The following is a 17951-nucleotide window of genomic DNA, read 5'->3' as shown; positions in this document are numbered from 1 at the left end:
ATGGAGCATGTTTAAGGTTGGGGGTGGGGCAGTGCTTGAGAAAATGTTAATAGGATCTAGAATTGCAGGATAATTCCAATAAAGCAAGATCCATGTACAATTTCTTCTTTTGACCCCTAAAACGTTTCCCTGGACACATAGTAAGCGCTCAGTATATACTTATTTATAATTTATAGGCAATATGGAGATAATAAAGAGGTGATTTGTTGCTTTAGATAAAACAAACATATGAATAATTTACTAATACCAAATGAATTAAATGGCTACTGATACTGACTATCCATATGGTAAGTATTTAATACCAATATTAATATCCAAGTAAATAAAGATAAGCTCCCATTGTATCATAATTATGAGAATGTTTGTTCATCAAACAAATACAGGCCCTATTACAGTTGGTGGGGGATATGAGTAACTAGACACAATGCCAGCCCTCAGGAATATCACGAACTTTGGGAGGCAGACAGAATATATAAACAGAGAATGGAAAGGTGGTATTAAGCTCCAGGTGTCCTTCACTGTCCAGAGCTCTCCAGATGCATGGAAGACGATCGCCCAACCTGGTCCCAGCGGTCAGGAAAGCTCCAGACGGGAAGTAACATTGACACTGAGTGAAGCTGGGAAGGGGGTTTGAGGCCAAGGGAATCATAGTATGTGCAGTATTCTAGCAGGAACAGAGCATGGCATGCATGTCTACAATTTTGGCTCCTTGTATCATTGTCTAACCAATGATAGATTCCCTTTAGCATTTTATCTTAATAATATAAAAAGAAAATGTTTTCTCGGAAAACCACTGGATATCTGTATATTCCTGCTTCGGCAGCGTTGCACTCTTCCAGTTCTCTACTCTCCCCTCAGGTGACTCTTTACTTGCATTGTTAAACATTTACCCATTCACTGTGTTATTATTGAATACCTGCTGTGTGCAGGCCTATGCTAAACCCAGGTAAGACAGAGAAAAAAGAAAAGTACCTGTCCTAAGTTCACGTAAAAGTAGGGGAGGTAATTATTGTACATATGTGTATGTGTGTATATAATTATTTTACAGTGTGATCTCTAATAATCAGTGCAAGCTGAAGGAGCTCAGTACGTGTCTGACTTTGGAATTGTTTTCATGTGGCATTGGGCTGGCAAACCCTGATGCAGCCTTTTTCTACTTCTCTTGAAAATATTTGTAAAAATGCAAAAAAGTCATGAACTCATGCAGGCCTTAGGAATTAGGATGGTGTTCAACTAGGAAAACTAGAATTGATATTCCCAAAGAAAATCTGGGAGGATTTTCTAGAATTTAAATGATGAATGCAACTTGTTTGATAATATCATATATGACATAAGAACAAAGTCATGCGTGATCCACCATGGAAAGAATTTGGACCTTGCCACCTTCTGCTCCCTAGCATAAAAGCACAAGGTTCTTTTAAACCTAAAAACAGCACAGCTATCCCTCGACTTTACTGCTGATGGTTGGGTTTTTTGTTCTGTTTTTGGAAAGCAGCCAGTGAGTTTAAATTCCTAGATCCCCCCACGACCCTGTTCCCAGCCGCCCTTTCAGTTCATTCCATTTGAAAACTGCCAGCCCAAGAATCCACCCAAGCAGGAAGTGTGAATTAGGAGGAATGGTGATGGCTTGCATTCTAAGCATCTGTTAATGGGGCAGATGTAGGAAAAGCCTTGGTAGCTCTGTAAACTTGGGAGGAAGGGTGTAGTTTGCACTACTAGTTGTAGGCTAGGAAAGCTAGGCAGTGCTGATCTACCTCAGTCCAGCAAAGCTACAGAAAATAAAAACTGCTGTACTCTGTCTATTGGCATTTAGCTGTAGATCTGAAGAGACAAATTCAAGTATACAGTGAGTGGGGATAAGAGCAAATCACATGTGCTGTGTGCTGGGAAATACTGAACGTGTGTACCTGTCTAGTTAATGTTGAAATATAATAACCCCATAGAAAAACATTACATACAAAGAAAAAGAAATACCATTGTGAACACTTAAAGGAAAGCCCTCTTGAAAATTATTTACTACTGAAACCAAATGAAAATGTTAGAGAACTTTGTGATATATTCAATACAATATTTTTAATTTTTTTTTTAAGAGACAGGATCTTGCTCTCTGTCACTCAGACTGGAATGCAGTGGTGCAGTGGCCTAATCAGAGCCCCCTGTAACCTTGGACTTCTGAACTCAAGCAGTCCTCCCATCTCAGCCTCCCAAGTAGCTAAGACTACACAGACACATGTCAGCATGCCCAGCTAATTTTTAAAAAATTTTTTGTAGAGATGGGGTCTCACTGTGTTGCCAAGGCTGGTCTCAAACTCCTGGGCTCAAGCCGTCTTCCCACTTCAGTCTCCCAAAGTGTTGAGATTATAGGCATGGACCACTGTTCCCAGCCAGAATTTTTGTTTCAAGGCATATCTCTATGAAATAGGCCAGAAACTTATTAGGAAAGAATGAGTTAAGATGAAAGGACAATGGAATGAGAAGAAAGGGGAAATGGCAAAGACCACAAGACAACTAAAAATGCAATCAAAGAATTAAAACCTACATTGAAAGCAATAGGGAGTATAATTTTCACTGAAGAAAATAAGATCAAGGCTGTCATAAGACATAGCATGTGTTTTCAATTTACTCTATAGGAAAAACATTTTGAGGATAGGAGCGACGGCTTATTTGCTTTTTAAAATCTCAACAGTTCTTAGGTCAGAAGCTGGCACCAAATAATTGCCTTATGGTCAAACAGTTCTTTTAATCACTGTTCGCCAAATGAGGAATGAACAGTGACCTGCTCAAGGTTGTAAAGCCAAGAAGTGGCAGAGCTTGCCTTTTAGGATATACACCCCATCCTTTTAGGATACAAACTCTGGACTTTGCAAAACTCGTGGAGGACTATTAAGAAAGGGAGTTTCAACATGCATTATACGTGGTTTCATAGTGAACTATGTTCCTTAAGCTAGTCCTTCCTCCTCTGTTCTTCTGACCACCAACCTTGTGGCTTATCCTCCCACTTTTACCCTAACCATGGTCTTTGGATTTAAACTCTGACCCTGTCTCTTCTCAGTAAGGTACTAGTTTCCTTCCCACCCTCACTGACTCAGATTTCAAAACAAATAGCCACTTGCGGTTTGACCTGGTCCTAATGCCTTCCACACTAGGTGCCTACCTTCATAAGTAGGAACAGGACATAACCCAGGAATCTCTTCCTTATGCTTCATAGTATCATTTCCTTTTTGTTCTGGTAACAATTGACTCCTATCATGTGACTAGCTGTCTCATTTTTCTTTTGATGATACAATATCAGCCTGAAGCACTGGACTAAAGAGAGGTGGAGGAGGTGGGGGATGAGCAGCCTAACAGCATGGTTGGACTAAGTACCCCACTATGTAAACATTTCTCTTTTCCAGTTGATAAACGAAGCACAGAAAGGTGAGGGCTGCAATATGATTATTTAAAAGAAGCAGAAGCTTAGGTAATAACAGTCAGTCTCAAAACAGTAAGTGCTGATGATTTTAGGTTCATTAAAAACAAGACAGACACCCCCCCCAAAAAAAAATTGCTTACTTTTAAAGTAAGAAAATGACATGGTCACACATAAAGGTAGATGAATATAGGCTGGGCTTGGTGGCTCACACCTGTAATCCCAGCACTTTGGGAGGCCAAGGCGGGTGGATCACCAGGTCAAGAGATCGAGACCATCCTGGCCAACATGGCGAAACCCCATCTCTACGAAAAATTCAAAAAATTGTCTGGGCGTGGTGGCACATGCCTGTAGTCCCAGCTACTCAGGAGGCTGAGGCAGGAGAGTCCCTTGAACCCGGGAGGCAGAGGTTGCAGTGGGCTGAGATCGCGCCACTGCACTCCAGTCTGGCGAGAGAATGAGACTTCATCTCAAAAAAAAAAAAAAAAAGTTGAAGATAAATACTCACCATCAGGAATAGTTGCATGTTTTAGGGATTTTTTTTCTTGGTGGTTGTTTTTATTTTAAATGTTTTGTTGGATGGTTTTTACCACTGCAAAGCAGTAAAGAGGGCTCAGGTTTTGAAATCGGACTTATGTTTGAACTTGTCTTGAAGATATACCAGTGTATGACCTTTGGCGGGTTAACTCTGTGCAGCTGATCTGCCCACAAGGAAGCAAGAGTGACCCAGGCTTCTTTGCAGGGTCGCTGTCAGCGCCAGATGGCAGGTGTTGGCACAATGGACAGACAGCACAGTAATGCCCTTGAATTGGCAGGTCCTGCTTGGTGGCCTTTACTTGCACATTAAGAGATGGCCAACAGGATCCTGTGTGGCTTTTGAATGCTGAGCGGCCAGCCATGGGCCTCCCACTTTAGCCCCAGAACTGACTGGACTCACCAGCCCAAACAGCCAGCCAAAGAAGCACACTAGGCCCTTGGTCCTTGCAGAAAGCAAGTTTCATACAGGTCTTGAGATTGATCTTCTTTGTTCAAGTCCTTGGCCCTCAGTTTCCTCATCAGTACAATAGGAAACTCAAATTTGGTGCACCTTATGGAATAGCTAGTGTTATAGGAATTCTGGAAGAGTCCTTGCCTTCTCATATATATGAGCAGTTTCTATTCACAAAAAATTGGCATGGCCTTTGTTTTGTGGTGTTTGGGATTTTGAAAAATTATTTTCCTGAAATAACTACTCAACAAAGCAAATGACCTTGGAGACATATCAGGCCCCGAAAACACACCAAATGCACCCTATTCACCATTGGTTGAAACATATTTTCTCTGCTTCATGTTAAAAGTAACAAACTACCCAGAACAAAAAGTGATTTTCTGCTTCTTTGAAGAGCTGTGACTTCTAACATCAGAGCGTGTGCTACTCAAACTGCTGGAGAGGTTGAGTGCTGCTCCAACAACTCTTCAAAGCAAGCACAGAGATAGTGTGTATGTGGAAAACCAGGAAAGTCAGGGAGGAAGCACTGGGAGATCTTAGCCAGTTCCCAAGGGAATGAATCCCAGCTAGCTGTAGGCATCGCTAAACAGATCCAGATGTGGAAGGAGTCACCAACTCAGGGTATCTGCAAGAGTCAAGAGAAAGCAGAGGTTGCACCCCTGTGACTTTTCTGATAGGGAGATGGATGATAGAGCTGGAAGCTCATGAGCTAACTGAAGTAGCTTTCAAGTTATAAGCTTTCATTTATAAGCTTTCATTTATAAGCTTTCATTTATAAGCTTTGGAAACACATGGACTCTGATATGAGTTTGTGGATGTTTTCGCTGTTATTTAACGCTGATTTATTCAGCCTTTTTTTTTTTAACATATTTTTGCTTATGAAAAATCAAATCCTGTAACAAAGCTTAATATTCTCAGTGTCTTTAACTGGTTTTCTGATTACATATATATAATCACAATACCAAACTGGTGTACAAATTGGTCACAAATTTTACTGAATATATATATATATGTTTTACTGAACAAATATATTTTTTATTTGTGTATTTATATATAAATTTACATATTTATATTTTATTTAAAATATATACTTTACTGAAAAAATATATATATTTTACTGAAGTGACTAATTTGTCAGCTGGTGTTGTGATTTTTCATAGATACCATTTTTCAGGCACCTGATGCACCAGGCATCATGGTAGATGCTTTACATGTATCATCAACAACCTTCACAACAACCCTGCAAGACAATGTTGTCGTCCCATTTAAAAGAAGAGAGAAACCGAGGCTCAGGGAGTTTAAGTAGCTTACCCACAGGAGAAAACAGTATAAGTGGAACTGGAACCAGTCAATTCAAACCTGGGTCAATGACATTCTTTGGGGAAAAAGAAAAATAAAAAAACTAGATCTTTGTCATTGTTGTTGTTTTCATTGCTTCTGCTTTGTTTTTAATGTGCCTGGCATCTTCCTTTTTCATTTTAATGACTTTTTAAATTCTATCACAGAATCAGACTTTCCTTTCTTACTGCTCCTTTATCTTTCCTATATACACTAAACAACAGGTAAAACCACAGAATGGACTACGGGCAGGAGTGTTTCCCAAGGTCATGTGGCATGATAAAAGATTGAGGGGCGAATCAGGTGGAATCTACTGGGAAGGTCCAAGACAAAACAACACAAAGGAACTAAGGCCAGAGGACCAAGGATAGAGTCCATGATGTATAATCTTGGTGTGCAGATCCAAGACAGGGTTAGACAACAGCAAGTACAGGCCAGAAGAGTTGTACAGAGCAGCTTTGAGAAACAGTGTATGAGCGTATCAAAATGGCTTAGACTTAAACACCTCAGAAGCAAGGCAAAGTGTGAAGGGCCTCGTGCTTTGGGTAAACAGCAAACAAAGTAGTCTTGTGTGGTGTAGAATTCACCAATAGAGTAAGGTCATGAGGGGCAGTGTCCATCCATCATTTTTGCTTGCTATAATAAATTACACAAATCTGGTGGCTTAAATTTATTCTTCCACAGTTCTGCAGGTCAGAAATCTAGGTTGATTCTGCTGGTTCCTCTGTAACCAAAGAAAGTGTTCACAAGGCCAAAATCAAAGGTTTTTATTGGAAGGTTCTGGGGAAAATCTGCTTCCACACTCATTCAAGTGGTTGACCTAATTTAGTCCCATGCAGTTGTAGGACTGAGGTCCCTGTGTCCATGCTAAAGGTCAGCCAGTGGGCCTTCTCAGCTTTCAGAGGCCTCCTGCATTTCTGGGCCTGTCACCCCTGCCGCCATCTTTAAAGTCCGCAATGATGGGTCAAATCTCTCCCATGCTTTGAACCACTCTGATTTCTATTTCTGCTTCATCTCTCCTGTCCTCCTCTCATACTGTGTCTCTTAACTGACTCCTCTGCCTTTCTCTTCTGCTTTTTTTTTTTCTTTTTTTTTTTTTAAGACGGAGTCTCGCTCTGTCGCCCAGGCTGGAGTGCGGTGGCGCAATCTCGGCTCACTGCAAGCTCCGACTCCCGGGTTCACGCCATTCTCCTGCCTCAGCCTCCCAAGTAGCTGGGACTACAGGCGCCCGCCATACCCGGCTAATTTTTTGTATTTTTAGTAGAGACAGGGTTTCACCATGTTAGCCAGGATAGTCTCGATCGCCTGACCTCGTGATCCGCCCACCTCTGCTTCCCAAAGTGCTGGGATTACAGGCGTGAGCCACCGCACCTGGCCTCTCTTCTGCTTTTAAGAGCTCATGTAATTACCCTGGACCCAACCAGATAATCCAGGATAATCTCCCTATTTTAAGGTCATCTGGCTATTAAATAATTTTATCTGCCCAGTTCCTTTACAACAGGGCCTCAGTTAGTGTTTGATTGAATAACCAGGGTACAGAATATTGAGGGGACATGTTTAAGATTCTGCTTACAGCATTGTGGTAGCACAGTCATCTGCATTTCTCAAATGTGGATGGGATGTAGGCAATGCCAAGTGTTAGCCTAGATTCCAGACACTTACTGAAACCTCTAAATTAATTTTTGGGAAGATTTGTCCCCCTTTCTCTTCCAAGGCAGTGATTATCTCAGACCTGTCCTCCAATGTCCTCCTCCCTCCAGAGGCTTCCTATAAATCTTTCTGTGATCCTCCTCATTGCCTTTTCCATCAGCTCCACCTTCATTATTGACTGAGCAAACAGAGCATTTCTCCCTCTCCATTGTGTTCTGGAAAGCTTTCAGTGAATTCCCCCCAGCCTTGGATACCCCCATCAGGCTCTGATCACCATAGAAAAATCTCAGGACTTGTGAATCCCATTTTCTTGTCTTTTGTAATCTTTAGAGATCCCTTGGGAAACTATTTTTAAGCCTTTTTTTTTTTTTCTTATTTGTATATATAATCAATTCCTTTAACAACTAGGTAGGAAAAAATTTAATTGCTAATATGTTTATTGATAATCTCAACTATTTTAGAACCTATGAACCTATAATTTATAATACCAAGGTTTAGAGCAGTCATTTCCACAATTTATTGTGCATTAGGACCGTGGTAAAATGCAAATTGCTGGTTCAGTAAATCTAGTGTAGGATCCCAGGAAACCTACACTGGACTAGGATCCCAGGAAAGAGGTTCAGTAAATCTAGAGTAGGATCCCAGGAAACCTACACTGGACTAGGATCCCAGGAAAGAGATTCAGTAAATCTAGAGTAGGATCCCTGGAAACCTACACTGGACTAGGATCCCAGGAAAGAGTTGAGGGGAGATGCAGTAGTTTAGACAGCTACTAAGTTGCCAGATTTAAGCCGAAGTCCATGGTGGACAGTGACCATCTGTCTCTTCTTTTTACAATGAATGAAAGTGTGTAGATTGATAAGTACTAAGGCTTCCTCAAGGAGTTCTTGCAAGAATCCCCCCACTCTGTGTCCCTGGGCACTCAGGGGCTTCTCCATACTCCTGCATGCCTGTACCTTTAACATTATGGTCCCAGTGCTGATGATCAACTTCTGCCCTGGCTTCCCTACACTGAACAGTCACTAGTCTCCAGTGGCCCTCATTCATATCCTCAGTAGTACCCATAGCATAATGAAGGGCATACATTATTCCCATATCCCAATAAATGAATGGGATTGAGCCTTTCATGCAATTCAAGAGAAAGAGAATGAACACTTTTTAAGAGAAAGAGAAAGAAAATGAATTTACTTTATTTTTTTATTTTACTTTACATTCTGGGATATATGTGAAGAACGTGCGGGTTTGTTACATAGTTATACATGTGCCATGGTGGTTTGCTGCACTTATCAACCTGTCATCTATGTTTTCAGCCCCGAATGCATTAGGTATTTGTCCTAATGCTCTCCCTCCCTTCCACCCCACCCCGCTACAGGCCCCAGTGTGTGATGTTCCCCTCCCTGTGTCCATGTGTTCTCATTGTTCAACTCCCACTTAGAGTGAGAACATGTGGTGTTTGGTTTTCTGTTCCTATGTTAGTTTGCTGAGGATAATGGTTTCCAGATTCATCCATGTCCGTGCAAAGGACATGATCTCATTCTTTTTTATGGCTCTGTAGTATTCCATGGTATATATGTGCCACATTAAGAAAATGAACATTTAAGTGCCACCTATGTGCACAGTTGGCACCATAAGAGTTACAGGAGTGTGTAGCTCTTGTAGACTCAGTACAGCTTACTGAAGAAAGTAATTCACTTTGCAAATGATACCTCATGTAATCCTCACAAAAATAATTTGAGGTATTATCCCTTTTTTTGCAGATGAAAAAATTGAGCTCACAGAGGTTACAAAATTCATATAGTGTCATGCAGCTAAATTAGAGAAAATGTCAATATTTAAACCCAGGTCCCTTCCTCTAAAGCTCTTTCTTTCTATTGGCATACACTTCTAACCTCACAACTCCCAATATTTACATAAGTGCTTTATATTCATAATCTAGGAGGTTAAAATTAGGCAATGCAGTTACTTGCATTGTTTTGGCCATTGTATTTTCATACACCCAAATATTAATTATAAGCGCTTTTTCTTACAGTTCTCTTCATTACACAGTAGCCAAAATAGATAAAATGTGCTTACCCTTGCAACTCTCCCATCAGGCTTCCCTACACATTTGTCTGTCTCGCCCAAACATTCAAAATAGGGACAGGGACATCAATAAACACACTCCTTCTACTCATGCTTCCTCTCTACTTCCTCTTAATGGAACCGTTGAGCCTCCAGCTAGGGAATCAGTTCATCTGGTCTATCCTAGCCTTTTCAGACATTTCAAAGCTGTGCCTCCCCAGGACTTCTTTGGCACTCCCAGGGCACTGTCACCACCTCCCTTCCAAGACAGCTCCCCAAGGGTCCTTTGTAGCCTCTCAGGCAGTCTACGTGGCACTCCCTGCGAAGTTCCGTCATGGGTTGACTGGGCTGAGGTCCCTGGTATTTGAGAGAAAATTAAATGGTCTTAACGATCATCTGCATATCAGATGAGATGTCAAGGAAGCAAAGACCTCAGACCTCAGTGTCTTTGCACTTAAGAGATAAATATCTTTCACTAAGTCACATTTCAATACCATGACTCTAGGGTTAGTGGTGAGGGAATATTGGAAATGGTTGTGTGAGAACTCTGTTTGCTGCTTCCCTTTTGATACTGAATACCTTCTATATTACGATCCATGCAATAAATCTCTTCTAGAATTTCTTCCCAGGAATAATTTTGTCTCCCTTCAAGGATAGTTATGTTTTATTTATCAGAAAAAAGCTATTTCACCCTCATATGTCCCTTTTTGCCATAGCTGCTAGCAAGCTCAGGATTTAAATTTAGTGCTCAATTACATTGATTATGTCATTTTCAGTTTCTGGGGAAAAAAATTATCCTCCCTTTTCTCCTCTATGATTTCTGAGCTCTGGAGGCACTGGAAATTTAGAAAAGGGTCCATGATATCTTTTTGCTTGAATACCAATGCTTTTTGGAAATTCTCCTGGATATCTGTTGGTGATTAAGGAAGTTAAATCCAGCTATATCACACCCTTTCTTCTCTCTTATGGATTCTTACTAATTGAGAAGGATATCAGAACCCGTTACATTATCGGTATTATTACACAAGGCACTGGGGTTCCTAATAAATACTGTTGGGTAATGCATCTTATATACAAAGTCATATTTTACCCACACTTCTAGCACAAATTATCCAAATCTGGTCTTTAGGAGTCAGTCAGCCACACAGAGGATCATGGCTTAATCCACTTCCTATTGATGACCAGAGAGAGGAAGTCAAAGAGAGGCAGCCTCCTGGACAGGCTCTAGAACAGTACGCTAAGCCATGGCCCAGCAACTTCCCTAGGAGACCTAATAGCAGAGGTGCTGCTGAGGCCAGGCCAGTACCGGAGAGACAGAGAAACCGTGTGTGAATCGCGTTCATGACTAGTGATCGTTGCCTGGACCACCGTATGCCAGCATGGTGCAGGCAGCTCGCAGAAAGTGTTCAGCTCAGGGGTGCTCAGCTCATGACTGGTGTTCATGCCTAGTAATCATTGCCAGGACCACTGCATGCCTGCATGGTGCAGGCAGCTCACAGAAAGTGTTCAGCTCAGGGGGCTATGACTAGGCTGAAATCCTGCTTACTCTGCACCTTTTTATAATTCATTCTTCCAGATGGGGTGCCTTTTTCAAGTTCACACAAAGGCTCTATATGAGCTACAGGAACCTTTCCTTTTACCCTATTCTCGTAAAAGCCACTTTTCTAGATGAGAAAGGGTAAGTTTAGGGACGGGGGAGGGCAGCTGGGAGCATGGAGCAAGTGACTAAAAGTGTTCTTCCAGTATTCTTTTCTCTTGGGGCATGGTCTCTTCCTCTCTGATTGTGGGAGGAGCCGAGGCAGTGAACTTTGTCCACCTATAATTGTAGAATGTAACAAAGAAGGATAGGACCTAAGAAGAGAAAGTGGTATCTAAAAGTAGAAAAGAAGCATTGAATTGTCACTGGTTCACAGTTCACAGTGCTGAGTGAATTGTCACTCAGCAAATATTAACTTAGTGCTTACTATGTTCCAGGCACAGCACTGGGCATTAGAGTTTTGGTGAGTAAGACAAAGACCATCAGGACACCTACATTCTGGTGTCCATTCTCTGTGTTCCCTTAGGCACATTATTTCCTCACTGTGAAATGAAGTTCTATAATGTCAGCATGGTTCATGTTCTCTCTGAGTTCCAGAATTCTTACTATATGCTTAGGTTTCTAGGAAACTTTGTGAAGGATGTTCTTTCACAGTTAATGGCTTAGGATGACATAGCCCCAGAGTTCTTCTCGTGTGTCTCATTTTAATTTTCTATCTACTTGTGTATTAAAAAATCAAAGCCATCATTCTAATCTGATTGCCCAATTATTTGCCAAGAAAAACTGTCAGCAGGTAGCTCTACTGAATGTAGGAATCCTCGCATCAACAGACTTAGATAAATAATTCAGCATAGCTGGAGCATAGGATACAGAGCGAGGAAGGACAAGAGTAAACACTGGAGAAGAAGCAAGGGCGAGCCCAGAAAGAAGCACACGAGACAGTGAAGGCATTTCTACTGTGAAATGAGGGCAATGGGGAGAATGTTTTACAGGGAGTAACATGATCAGATTTGCATTTAAGAACAGTCGGTCTAGCTCCAGTGTGGAAAGGAGCACAATTAGAAACAGTGAGATTTCCTCAGGGCCTCTGTCAGCAATTAGGAAGGACGTAATGGTGACTTGAATTAAGGAAGTGAATGACAGTAAGGATCAAGAAAAGGAGATGCATTCAAAAGAGATTTGAGAGATCAAACATATAAGACTTGGAGACTGCTTAAATATGGGAAGACAGGGGGAGGTCAAGAAAGATGGCTTTTGGCCAGGTGCAGTGGCTCACAACTGCAATCCCAGCACTTTGGGAGGCTGAGGCAGGTGTATCATATGACATCAGGAGTTCGAGACCAGCCTGGCCAACATGGTGAAACCCCGTCTCTACTAAAAATACAAAAAAGCCGGATGTGGTGGTACATGTCTATAATTCCAGCTACTGGGGAGGTTGAGGCAGGAGAATCGCTTGAACCCAGGAGGCGGAGGATGTAGTGAGCCGAGATCACAGCCTGGGAGACAAAGTGAGACTCTGTCTCAAAAAAAGAGGGCTCCCGAGTTTCCTGGTTTGGGCAACTGAATGGTACCTGTGCCCTGCCATAGGCCAATTGCAGTGGGCTTGAGGGTGAAATCTGGAGAGAGTAATTAAATGGGGCCAGAGAAGATAGAGGAAGGGACCTACATAGACCACTCAGCTCCCCTATTTTGATGCAAACTGCATGTCCATACCTGGTTGAGCTCAGGACAACACACACCATAGGAACCGAGTAAATGAATGTTGGTGAATTAATTTTATAATGTGATAATCTAAAGTGAACTGTGCTGCTGATGCCTACAAACACTGGGCTCGTCTTGAAGAACCCAGCAGCCTCTAGAAATGTCCTAAGAGAACATCTTGATGAGTAGAAGACATGAAAGCAGGACTGTGAGTAAGTCCTGATGGCATACAAATCCAGCATCCTGTTCAGTTCTGGACTCTCTCAGAGATTGACATACTCCATATAAACATCTGATTCTTATTGACTTTAATGGGATTCCCTTGCAACCCACAGATTCTAAGTTATCCCCTAGTAGTTATAATATTTGTAGGAGATGTATTATTTTACCCTGGATTGGACACTGAATGCTGTTACACTGAATTCTGACAGTAGCAGAACACAAAACAAGATCATCTTGTACTAGAATGCCACTGTTACGTGTTGATTTCTTGTAAGCCTCAGAAAATAGGTATCTGTAAGAAAAGAGAATGTTTTAAAATAAAAGGTATTTAATTATAGTCTAAGAAATATCAAACATAATCTTCCTGTGGTATTTGTTTTGTTTTTGTTTAATCTAAGGTCAGAGTATTTTCTTTTGGGGAGGAAGGGATAGTTTTTCCCAGGTCTGGAGATTAAACAACTTAGTAGGCTTTTCACGTTCTGCTCACAAAAAGGGGATTTGCATATGAACTTGTTTCGGCAAGAAAACACATCTGAACGTATTTCATGGGAACTGTCTTTATCCACGGCAGCTTCTTTTGACCATCTTCTTCTTTTCTTCCCTTCATCCCTATAGGTCACCGGATTGAAACTGTCTCAGGACCTCGATGATCTTGCCATTCTCTACCTGGCCACAGTTCAAGCCATTGCTGTAAGATACTGTAATGCCATTTTTAGAGAGACTTGGAGCCATCAGTATACCCTAGGCCACCGGCTCCCCAAGATACAGCACATGCTTTTGTGACAGAGATTCTTAATTAAAAGATTGTTTGCAAAAAAGAAATTCTTGTATGTCTGGAAGGAAATGTTGATGAAAGGCCTCACCTGCTTTAACTAATAACCTCACGTAACTAAAAGCTGAAAGGAGTTAAAATCTGTGAAGATTATACTTGTCATTTATCTAATTTGTCTTCTAAATTTAATTAAATAGAAGCAAGCAAGCAGATGCTATGTATGCTTGCATTAAGAAAGGTTGTTAAGAATGTCTGATTTATAAAATACATTATATTGTTCACTTTGCAAAAGGATTCATGATAGGGGTCCTTTAAATAGGAAGCTTCCTTAGAACATGAAAGTGTTTGTTTTTTGATAAGTAGCTGCTTAACGTGAGGTTAGGATGATTAGGGAGGAAGAGGGGAATTTACATCTAAAATGTTAGGAGTTTCTAAGCTAAAGATAAATCAAAATTGGAAATGAAATCCTAAAAGCTTAACGATTGTCTAAGGAATCTTCTTATCTAGAGGTGGCTATGGATGGGCTACAAGAGGGTTCTAATCCTGAAATCACATCCAGAAGGTTGTATGTGCGCATATGTTACAAAGTGCATTTTAGGAGAGTAGATCATGGCCTTCAGGGTCTCACAGCAGGTATGTACCCGAAATTAAGTTAATCCAGTGAGGCTTAGCCACTTCTGAAAAGAGAATAGGAATTAACAGAAAGAAAAAATCAGTTTATCTAATTTTGATTCAAAATTTATTTTTCAGTAACACCTGTTTAAGCAAATATGTTTAATGCTATATGTACATATATGATATTCAATTATTCTGTTTCTTCACACAACTGTTTTCATAACTTTATTCCTTTAAATGATATGTATACTTATTCACACCACCAGCAGAAGTGCTTTTTTAATGCTCAGATTTATCCAGGCACCACGTATGTACAATAAAGAATGGAACTTCCCAAATAGTAATAATACTAATACTGAAGGGATATACCTTCTTTAATGCAACTGCATAGAAGTATAGAGTCAGTCAACTTGATTAAACAGCCCTTTTAGATTATACACTAGTTTTACTATATCTTCCTGAAGCAATTTTCTTGTTGGTCTAATAGCTTGGCCAATTCAGTGAAATCAGTCAGATGTCTTTATGCATGGAAACTTGGTCAAAAGCACACAATTCTGACAGCTATAAAAATGCAGGAAATGAATAGTAAGATGAAAATAGAAAAAAAGTGTGCATCAGTACTAAAGATAATTATTTAGCTGTCCGGTTTTATAATAATGATAATGATGATTATGATGATAATAATAAATGAATTAAGAGGGTTTTTTGGGTTTTGTTTATTTGTTTGTTTTGTTTTTTTTTTTGAGACAGAGTCTTGCTCTGTTGCCAGGCTGGAGTGTAGTGGCGCCATCTCGGCTCACTGCAACCTCTGCCTCCTGGGTTCAAGCGATTCTCCTGCCTCAGCCTCCAGAGTAGCTGGGACTACAGGCGTGCGCCACCACACCCAGCTAATTTTTTGTATTTTTAGTAGAGACGGGGTTTCACCATATTGGCCAGGATGATCTCCATCTCTTGACCTCGTGATCTGCCCGTCTCGGCCTCCCAAAGTGCTAGGATTACAGGCATGAACCACCACGCCTGGCCAAGTTAAGAAGTATTTTATATTTGCCAAGCACTGTGCTAGATACATTGCACAAATTATCTAATTTAACCTTATTACGTAGATATTATAATCCCCGTTCCACAGACTGGAAACCTAAGCCTATATGTGATTAATTAACTTGTGCAGGGCCATATAGTTGGTGGCAGAGGTGGGATTTGAACCCCCAGCATTCTGAAACAAAACTAGACATGTGAAGTACGGTCATCTGCTACATAATGTTTTGGCTAACGAGGGACTTCATATATGACAGTGGTCCTATAAGAGTATAATACTGTATTTTTACTGCACCTTTTCTATGTTTAGATATGTTCAGATACACAAATATTTACTATTGTGGTACAGTTGCCTACAGTGTTCAGTACAGTAACGTGCTGTATGGGTTTGCAGCCTAGGAGCAATAGGCCATACTCTACATAGCCTAGGTATGTAGTAGGCTATACCATCCAGGTTTGTGGAAGTACAGTCTATGATGTTTGCATGACAAAATCGCCTAACCATGCATTTCTCGCAGTGTATTCCCATGGTTAAAGGACACACGACTGTACTGAGGAACTTTTGTTTTCTGATTGGTTAATGTTATTGTATAAAAGAGTCCCATAGTGGAATGAATAGTTTATATTGAAATGAATAATCTTGGAAAATCAGAATGGTGTGATACTCCCCCTTTTGAGCACATGCTAAGGGGAGGACATGAAGGATGAGGCCAAACAGGATGGACCAAGGGGCACCATCACATAGTGGTAATGATAGTTACCTTTCGTCAGACACGACTGTGTGCCAGGCACCAAACAGAGTACCTTGCCTACTGGTAGCTTAACATTGTAACCCTGTAAGTAGATGGGTTTGTTCTCATTTTACAGACAAAGGGAGGACCATTTGCCAAGGTCAAACAGCTACTGGGTGGTAGTTGGAATCTGAACCTTTCTCCATCTCACACCCAGGCTCCTGCTCTTTCCACTTTACCATGCTGCATTTTCGTTTGATCTGTTTGTAAAAGCTACATGGGTGAAATAAGCTTTCAGATATTCCTAAGAATCGTTTTTACTTAACATATATTAGAAAATAACGTTAATTTGGCCAGGATTGTCTCACAGAGGTCCCTTTCCTGGTAAGAGTACTGCAGCAGAAGTCCAGAAATGTATAAATGAGGTTAAACTTAAAGAAGGCAGGAGAGGGGAAGAAAAAAAGCCAGCTACATTTTCTCAAGTACCACACACTTGGAAAATCAATCTTGTATTTAATGGGCCGTACATGTATTAAAAGCTATCATATTTATTCTGTCCATTGTCTTAATGACCTTTATAATACCATGAAAGGAAGGCATTTTAAGACAGAGATTTTTCTCGATAAGGCTTTTTTGTGGAGTCAAGTGAATTGTGAGGGTTTCAGTCTGTTTTGCAAATGTATCTCAGTGTGCTGATCTTTTAGGCAAAAAAAAAATGTGCATTTTAATGAGGTATTCTGGTAACAGATATTTTCCCATCATGTTCAACTTCGGAAAAAATATTTTGTTTCATTAGCCCTGAATATTGCCAGAGCACGTATTTGTTGTCGGTCATCTGAAAGTTAAGCAAATTTCTCTCTATATGTAGTCATATCTTTGGGTGCTATTTTGTTGGGATGAAATGAAATTAAAGAGGATTGTAATCAAGTTAACTTGGGACTGTGCAAAACCCTCCATGAAGTAAAATTCTCTCTTGATCATGCTTAATTGAAAGACCTGTCAACCACGCAGTTTATCCATAGCCTGTTCATCTATAGTTTTCTTTGCAGAACAGACCCTTAAAAGGTACTATTTGCATTTGAAGTCTCTTGATTTGCATTCGGTTCTGTACATTCCCAGTGGAATAGCCTAATTTTAATTTAAATTTCTCTGTGAAAACATTTTTTCCAGAAAGGTGAGCACAAAATCATTTTCACACAAAGCCCTTTGGTGGGACATTTCAGTAGGGTGGAGTATTACACAGATTGGAGTCTGGGACACCGAAAGGGGAGGTCCTTTAAGGAACCGCCAGACTGAGTGGGAAATTCCAGCCGACAATACCACATGGGGGAGAGACAGGCTATCTGTCACAGCCCCTCTGGAGGGAGTGCCTCTTACTTGGATCATTTCTTTCCTTTTCCCAGGAAATGTGCTTTGTTTTATTCTTGTCTCAGGCCTGCTAATCGCGTGCCCCTAAGTCCCTGGTTTTAGAAATATCAAAGATACCAGTTTTGCCTGACATTTCCATACAAATTAGGAGACAGCTATTCTCCCATCCCATACAGACTGTATTGCTTAGTCAAATTATATATCTCCTAAGTGGGAATAACAATATGCAGGTTTCACATTTGCGTTAGGATTAGAGATGCTATTAAAGTGCATAGCAGAGTGCCTAGCATGTAGCTGATAACCAGAAGAACTCTCCTTGTTCACCTTTCGTGAACTGGACACTCTTCTACAAGTTTTACCTTTGCTGCCTACAGCAGCAGCCTTATATGGTAGGTATTATTAGATTTCATCAAGCCTAATACCACATTTTTAATTTTTTTGCGTGTTGACATTTCTGACAATCTATAGAATTTTTAACTAAGTGAATATGATACTATTATTCACATGGCAAAAAAAATGGCAAT

The 17951-nt window shown here is 40.6% G+C and overlaps 2 protein-coding genes across 32 annotated transcripts in view; both read left to right on the top strand.

Moving 5' to 3' along the window:
- HOOK1 (hook microtubule tethering protein 1) overlaps positions 1–17951 on the top strand; it is a 301302-nt gene that overhangs the window by 62304 nt on the left and 221047 nt on the right. The window lies entirely within an intron of this gene.
- Positions 1–17951, top strand: part of FGGY (FGGY carbohydrate kinase domain containing) — a 486889-nt gene that overhangs the window by 370693 nt on the left and 98245 nt on the right. For all 31 annotated transcript variants that reach the window (XM_077988455.1, XM_077988468.1, XM_077988427.1 and 28 more), the window contains one exon: positions 13522–13596. In XM_077988455.1, coding sequence (XP_077844581.1) covers positions 13522–13596 — 75 coding nt within the window. The remainder of the gene's footprint in view (positions 1–13521; positions 13597–17951) is intronic.

Source organism: Macaca mulatta, chromosome 1 (genome assembly GCF_049350105.2).
Source record: "Macaca mulatta isolate MMU2019108-1 chromosome 1, T2T-MMU8v2.0, whole genome shotgun sequence".
Classification (NCBI taxonomy): Eukaryota; Metazoa; Chordata; class Mammalia; order Primates; family Cercopithecidae; genus Macaca; species Macaca mulatta.
This window is presented reverse-complemented; position numbering and strand designations above follow the sequence as displayed.